The sequence below is a fragment of the Meriones unguiculatus genome, chromosome 19 (genome assembly GCF_030254825.1).
Source record: "Meriones unguiculatus strain TT.TT164.6M chromosome 19, Bangor_MerUng_6.1, whole genome shotgun sequence".
Lineage (NCBI taxonomy): Eukaryota > Metazoa > Chordata > Mammalia > Rodentia > Muridae > Meriones > Meriones unguiculatus.
This window is the reverse complement of record NC_083366.1, coordinates 67110417-67118207: the sequence shown is the minus strand read 5'-3', so window position 1 is coordinate 67118207 and position 7791 is coordinate 67110417. Positions and strand designations below refer to the sequence as shown.

The following is a 7791-nucleotide window of genomic DNA, read 5'->3' as shown; positions in this document are numbered from 1 at the left end:
ATTTGTGTGTGTGTTTAGACCTGACAGTGTCTTTCATTTACGAACCTTGTTTTTTGAGTCACAGTCTGTCTCTGGCCTGGAACTCACCAAGTGGGCTAGGATAGCTGTCCCAGAGAGCCCCAGAGATTTTTTTACTCCACCTCCCCAAAGCTGGAATCTTTTTTTCCTTTTTTTTCTTTTTTGCTTACATGGTGCTGGGGATTGAGCTCTGGTCTCTTTACTGACTGAGCTTTCTCTCCCGCCCAGTTTACTTCTATTCGCCCCCCCGACCCAAAAAAAAAAAAAAGGAAAAAGCTGCATCAATGACACTTCTAGACAACCTTCAGGAAATGCAAACTAGTGTGCACATGAAACTAGGTATATAAATGTTTGTGGCAGTTTTTTGTTTTTTTTTTTTTTTGACTGTACTTTACCATGAGAATAGACAGACATAGCCACGCTACTGAATATGATTCCGGACTCCTCTGAGGCGCAAACTACATAAATATCTGTGGGTATTTTGTATAATGTTGCATGACTGGACTGCTTGTTATTTTAAAAGGAAGGGTACAGTTCCTTCATGTTTTTCTTTACTTTTTCTGTGTTGGTTTTTTGAGACAGGGTCTCACTGTGTAGCCCTGTTTGATTTGGAACTACCCATGCAGTGCAGGCCAGCCTAAAACTCAGAAGATCCGCCTTCCTCCGCCGCCCAGGAATAAAGACCAGGACCAGGACTGTGTGCTTATTTTCCTCCATCTTAATAACCCTGCGCCCAGCCGACTGCCAAGGATAAGGGCCTCGTGTTGATTCTCTCTGCACAAAGTCCATAGCTCATTGCTTATCGCTATACAAACCTCAGAGGTTCGGAACCTCAGTCCTTAATGAGCCCGGTCCACTTACAACACACTCGCGCGGGGAGGCCACGCCCCACTCTCCGGAAGTTCCGCCCCCGGTGTTCCGTGACGTCACTAACCTGCGCCGTACACTATTTGACACGGTTCTGACAAGCCTGCCGGAAGTCGGGAGGCTGACCATGGCGACCGTGGCGGAGCAGTGGGTGCTGGTGGAGATGGTGCAGGCGCTGTACGAGGTGCGTCCGCCGCCCGAGCCTCCCGTGAGCTCGCGGGCCCGGGCCTAGCGCACTGCGTCCCGAACCGCGGTGCTTCCTGCTCCCGAGAGCACAAGGCACGGGGCTTAGCTGTACTCGCTCCTGGATGCCTGCAGGGTCCCGGGAAAGCAGTCTTGGGAGGGGTGCCGAGGACACGCAGGTCCTCAGACCACAGTTGAACTGATGTCGAGACGTGGTGGATGGGATTGGGCAGTGTCAGGTGTGAGGAATTGTAAGCTTTGTCCAGGCCTCGTGGGAGAGTAGAAAAGAATAATCGGGAATTCATTGAGGCCATTGTTTTGCCCACAGTTTTCTTATAAACGTGTAACTTTTTGAAAGACTTGTAAGGAATGGTTGAACGGTGTGGGTCGTTTTATTCAGCTGTGTAAGACGATCTGAGAAACAAATACGGGTCTTGGGAGAATGCTGCTTTGTTGGACAAACTGAGCTATCGTGCTATGTGTCCTGTAGAACTTGTCTATGTCTTCTAACTCAGGGGCTGTTCAATAGGGCAGTCGCTAACGCCACGGGACAATTAATTTGTAACTGCACTTTAGTGAAAATGTCGGAAGCCATAGGTGGCTAGTGGGTGCGTATTGGACCACGCAGATCTGAAACCCGGAGACCATGCTGAGGGCAAGCAGGTTGATCCCAGCACATAGAGGGCTCATGTTGATTGGAAGGGAATTTCACTTCTTTTGCTAGGGTTCCAAAAGTTGCTGCTTACAGGACTGGGTAATGATAATGCTCCCATTGTAAGAGCTACCTGGAATTTCTTTATGAAGAATATTCGAGAGAGCGCACATTTGATTTTCCTATTCTAGTTAAATAAGTGAGTAATTTGCTGTTGGGCAATGTGACTTTTTACTCCCCAAAAAGGGAACAACACAGACTTGGGAGAATTCTTTGTGTATCGCATTTCCTAGGGGGAGAGAGAGAAAAAAAACCAAACCTGGTGTTTATGACTATTTGAGTAATTTCCTAGACGGGAATTTTTTTCATCTAAGGGCAGTTTCTTTGTGGGATTGCCTGTGTGTTGAGTTGAATACATGTTTGCCTGCTATCGTCCAATTATTGGGAACACCAAGATTATTTGGAGTTCTAAATTAATTTTAAGAGGAGTCAGCATAAATTTTAAGTCATCTTAAAGAGAGATTTCTGTTCTTGTTTTTAGTTTCCGTGTATTTGGTAGAATTTGAGGCTTGTATGGTATACCTAAAGAATACAGGTGTGTGTGTGTATGTAATCAATCTATGTAGTTTTAGAGCTATTTTCACATTGACTCGAAAGTTCATATGTGAATTTGTCAACAGTTTTCCATTCTCCATAGTCTGGTATGTTCTTTGTTCTTTAGCTGTGGTGAAATCACTTATTTCTGCCTCATTGTTAATCTGTTTTTTATATTTAAGTTTTGTATTATATTTAAGTTTGTAAGTATGTGTTTGCATTTTGAGATAAAACCTCACTGTGTACAAAGTTTCAGGCATACACTACCATGCCTAACTTTTAAATGCCTGGGTTTGCCACATTCCTTTAGTCCCAGTACTCCTGATCTACATAGTGAGTTCCAGGCCAGCCATGGCTACAAAGTGAGATCCATCTTAAAAACAAAACAAAAAAGGCCCGAGTTTAATATTTTGTTTCTTGTATTGTTTGTTTGTTTGTTTTTGAGATAGGGTCCAACTATATGGGCCATCTGGCCTTAAACTCAAAGATCCTCCAGCCTGTGCTTCCCAAGTACTGGGATTAAAGGGTGCACCACCACGCCCAGCTTGCCATGCTTGTTTCCAATCATTTTCTGGTGATAACCCACTGGAATAGAGTCACTAACAGATTGAAGCGTTATTGGTGTCTTGATTCTTCTAGGTAAACTCAGTCAGGCCTTTACCCTGAAAATATGTAAAAGACAAGATACTATAATAGCTGACAGACCATCTCCGCAGTTAAGTGGGACTAGATGCAATTCCCAGCACCCACATGGTGGCTCACAGCCGTTTGTAACCATTTCCAGGGGAGTCTTATTCTAGGGTCTCTGCAGGCACCAGGCACCAATGTACATGCAGACAATATGCAGACAGAATCAATCAATCAATAATCAATAAAATCAATAAATCAATAAAAAATAAATAAAATACAGATATCTTTGTGACTGTCTACATGGTACATACTTTGGGCAGCCTATAAAAAAGAGAACTGAGTTTCTTTAAGCATTTCTTACTGTCACCCAATCCACAGTCCACATTATATTGTCTAAGACTTAAGGAAATTTAGTGGGGCAGAAAAAAAATACAATAAGGTGCACAAAACTTTACAAATTATGGAAGCTGGTTTCCACACAACTTTATTAACCTATCCATGGTTGGGCAGAGGTGATAGGTGTGCTTAGGTGTACTGCTTTCTTATAGTCATTTCCTGCCAATCAAGGTTTAAATTAATGTAATTTGTTGTTTTAAGTGGTGGGATTGTGTGTCAGGTCTTACCATTTTCATTTGCTGGAAGGTGTTTTGGTTCTTTGAGACAGGGTTTCTCTGTAGCCTTGACTATCCTGGACTCACTTTGTAGAATAGTCTGGCTTCAAACTCATAGAGATCCACTTACTTCTGGGATCACAGGCATGCACCACCCACCCATCTTCTGGAAGGTTTTAAAGCTGAAGTATTATGTGTTTTTCATGTGATGGAGTGATTGCCCGTTGTTAAGATGGGAAAGACATGAGGAGCCATTAAGGAAGCCCTGGCAGTAAGGTTTATGTGGTAATAGTGTAAAGGTCAGGAGAGACAGCTCTGTGGTGGGCTGACTTTCCTTGCAGGCTTTGGAATGGCTTCTTTGGTTTCTCTACTTTGTCTTTGCTTTTCTCCCTCAGGCTCCAGCATATCATCTTATTCTGGAAGGAATTCTAATACTTTGGATAATCAGACTTGTTTTCTCTAAAACTTACAAGTTGCAGGAGCGTTCTGATCTTACAGCCAAGGTAAGAAATGAGGCTTGTTTTACTCATGGTGTGTGCCACATCTTTCTAAAAAGGAATAAGTGTCACTCTGCAGTTTACATGCTTAATGAGGGGAGATCAGGGGGTACGGGACATCTGAGTAGACAGAGTTTGAGGAAAGTGGGCTAAAGCCACACTGGAGGAGACAGCAGCCTGCTGGTAGGTGGTCTGGGGGCACATGCGCATCTTCTGGACTTGAGGGTCTACACACAGGTGATGTGAGTTGTCCCTGACCTAGAGGAGAAGGGTCAGAGTTGGAAATCATCCTACCTAGCCACATCTCAGGTGGAATTTTGATGTGTTAGGTGTGGTAAGGATGAAGTAATCCTGAGCACAGAAGATTTCAAGTTGTCATATTACCCCAAAACTGCATGAGAAAGAGGTGTGAGCTGTACTAAGGAAAGAGGTGAGGGTGGTGGTGGCCCTGAACTCAAGAAAGATGGCTTTCGTCTCCACAGCAGCTTCTGGAAGTGCACTGCTCATTGTTGCAGTGTGGAGGTAGGCATCAGCAGAGCCCGTGTGAGGCGCCTGTGCCATCCCGCACCTTAATTACTGCCTCTTCCTCTAGGAAAAGGAAGAGCTGATTGAAGAGTGGCAACCAGAACCTCTTGTCCCTCCTGTCTCAAAAGACCATCCTGCGCTCAACTACAACATCGTTTCTGGGTAACTTACTTGGCTTGGCTGCACTGTAGTGCTTGCCCCAGCTTCAGTCTGTTCTCCAAAGCCTGTGAGGTGTGGTTTTCCCTTGTTAAATGAAGGCATTTCTTTGAGGAACTGCTGTAGGTTTCAGAATTTTCGAGGGATGGTCCTGGAATATTTTAAACTCTTAATTTGAGCATTAAAACTTACCTTTTCTTTTTCCTTAAAAAAGAAAAAAAAAAAGTCTTTCTTCCCCTAACTCGCACTTGTGTGTCTTGGTTCCTGCTTGTTTATGGCTGTGGTGGGACTAAACACTGGCTACATAGGTGCACTCGATGTCTGCAGGACTACAGCACCCTGTCTCAGGTCTTAGTACACATTAGGGAAAGGCGGTCTAAAGCAGGTACAGCAGCGTGCTATGGCTCTCACTGTGTCTCAGCACCCAGGGTAGGTGCAGCAGGAGCCCTGAAGCTGCATGCACTCAGCCTTGCTCCTCCCTTCCCTGTTAGTTCTGAGTCTGCCGTCAAAGAGGCCAGTGCCGGGTAGCTGCATTTCTTTCTCATGAACTTCCCTTTCCTAGAGTTAAACATCATCCTTGCTTTACTTTTTGTTCTCTCTGGCAGTCTGCAGTTTATCTGTATCTTCCTATAAGCCTGTACAGTATCCATTGTTCAGTCATGTTATCTGTTAGGCTTTCTTTCTGTCTTTCTCTCTCTCCCTTTTTCTTTTATTCTTATTCTCTCTCTCTCTGTCTCTCTTTCTTTCTTTTTTCTAGAACCTTTTGTCCTGCTTCGTTCCTGTGCTCAGAGTGGCCTGTAGTCTTGTCTGTTGGCTTAAAAACTTTGTTTATTTCCTATATTGGACTCCCCCCATCCCCCCTCTCTCTCTTCCCTCACCTTCTTTCTCCCTGTCTTTCCTCACTCTCTTTCTCTTTATTCCTTTTTCCTCACCTTCTCTGTCTTCCTTACCCTATCTACCTCTTCCCCCTCTCTACCTCTCTTTCCTCTCTTCCCCCTCTCTCTGTACCTCTCTCTCCTCGCTTTTTACACGTCTCTCTTCCTGAGTGTATAGGCGGTTACGCACATCCAGTGTGCACATATACACACGTTTGGGGGCTAATGGTTCAGTCTTTCTCTGTCACTCTTTGCCTTATTTCCTGGGGACAGTGTCTCACTGAATGTAAAGTGGTCACTGGTATTTGGCTACTGCCTGGCCAGTGATCCCCCTGTTTGCACCTAATCCAGCACTAGGGTTATAGGCATGCCACTGTGCCAGGCCTCTCTCTAATTTTCTCCTTTATGTTATTGGAGTGCAAATGGACAGACCCCTGAGAGTCTGAATGTGTCTCATGCTAATCTTAAAATTGTATTTATTTCACACGCGTTCACTCTGCTGATCCTCACCAGGTAGTCTTAACCTTTTTCATCAATTTTTGTTAAAACCAAGAGCATTACGTGCATTGTTTACAAAGTCCACAGGAGGCCGTGCCTGGTGGATAGGAATTTCAGCTGTTGAGGAGGTTGAGTCTGCTTTTTCCCAAGTTCAAGCCCTGCCTGAGCTATAGAGTGAATTCAAAGTAGCCCCTCCCCCCCAAAAAAAAGAAATATTAAATAAAAACAGTAACAACAAATGGGCTGGGATTGTAGCTCAGTGGTAGAAAACTAGGAGGAGACAATACAATAGTTTTAAATTTTCTAGTTTGATTAGTGATGACTGTGTGTGAGAGAGAGAGTATGTGCAAATGTGTGTGTGTGTGTGGGTGCCTGTGGAGGCCAAAAGCTGGTGTTGGGTCCCTTGGAGCTAAAGTTGCAGGCATTTGGAAGCTGCTCACCGTGGATGCCGGCATCCAAACTCTGCTTACAAATAGAGCTGAGCCATCTCTCCAGCATACTTGTTTTTGTGGTGCTAAGAACTAAACCCAGGCCTTGGTGTATTAGCTGAGCTGTGGCGCTTTCTTGAGTGAAGTTTTTATTGGTGTTGGTAAACTGAGTCTTACTGCATTGGTGTGGTTCCTGTTTGCTCTGGTACTGGGTCACAGGAAAGTGGTACTTTAGTTTTTTCTTTAAAAGCAAGCTTTGCTGAGGTATCCACATAACATAAAATTCATTCTTTTAAAATATTCGGTTAAAATAAGTAGGTTTTATTGTATTCACAGGGGTAGGCCATTTTCACTAGCATATTTTCATCCCTCCTAAAGTAAATTCCAAGTTTCCTTCCCACTTCCCTCCCTGCCCCAGGCCCTGACAATATTCATTTATACCCTGCACTGACTAGGCTGTTCTAAGAATCTCATATGACAGAAGCCATTCAAAATGTGACATTTTGTTAAACTTGGCGTCTTTGGGACCATCCTTCCCCGAGGTGGCATCTGTCATTTTTAAAGTGTCTTTTAAGTTCTATAAAGTCTTGAATTCACCTTTGTGTATGGTTTCTTGGCTTGTCATGACCCAGTAGTTTGTGGGTCACTTATTATCCTACTTTGCACACTTGTCAACCTGCCCAATTCTCATTGGCTTTGCCTTCCTGCCCCACCGCCAAGCCTGGTATCAATAGGGCTTTCCTGTGAGGACCTTCTTGCCTGTTCCTAAACTCACTGAGCCATGCCCAACTTCCCCTTCAGTGTCATTACTGAAATCTGTGAGATTTCTGTAGAGTCTTGGTAGGATTTTAGGTGGGGTTGCGCTTAAAAGGCTAAGCAGTCCTTTCAGGTGCCGCTCATACACCCCTTCCTTAATGTCTGTCTTACTATTGCACGTTTTGTATTTTATTGCACGTTATCCATGTCAGTTCCAGGCGTTTCAATAGGCTGCAGTCTGTATGTGACGTGACCCAGGGCCTTTCGGGTGATAGCATGACTGATTTTGTTTATGTAAGTGGCCTCAGCACAAACAGCAGCAGGACACACAGTGTGGCTGTTGTGATAAGCTGAGCATTAAGAAATATACGGCTTTAGTTTCTGTTCTGAAAGAGAATGCCTTCATTGTCTGCCTTGTTATCTACATATTTTAGATACAGGATCTTATCAATTTGTGATAGTTCCTTCTAACCTTGGTTTTAAGAGTTTGAATATCCATGC

At 44.1% G+C, this 7791-nt stretch overlaps 1 protein-coding gene across 2 annotated transcripts in view; it reads left to right on the top strand.

Annotated features, from left to right (window-relative positions):
- The first annotated feature begins 953 nt into the window (after positions 1 to 953).
- The window catches only part of Sptlc1 (serine palmitoyltransferase long chain base subunit 1), a 48627-nt gene continuing 41789 nt past the window's right edge, over positions 954 to 7791 (top strand). For both annotated transcript variants that reach the window (XM_060372851.1, XM_060372852.1), the window contains exons 1-3: positions 954 to 1069; positions 3951 to 4058; positions 4645 to 4739. In XM_060372851.1, the coding sequence (XP_060228834.1) occupies positions 1013 to 1069; positions 3951 to 4058; positions 4645 to 4739 (260 nt within the window). In that variant the 5' untranslated portion in view covers positions 954 to 1012. The remainder of the gene's footprint in view (positions 1070 to 3950; positions 4059 to 4644; positions 4740 to 7791) is intronic.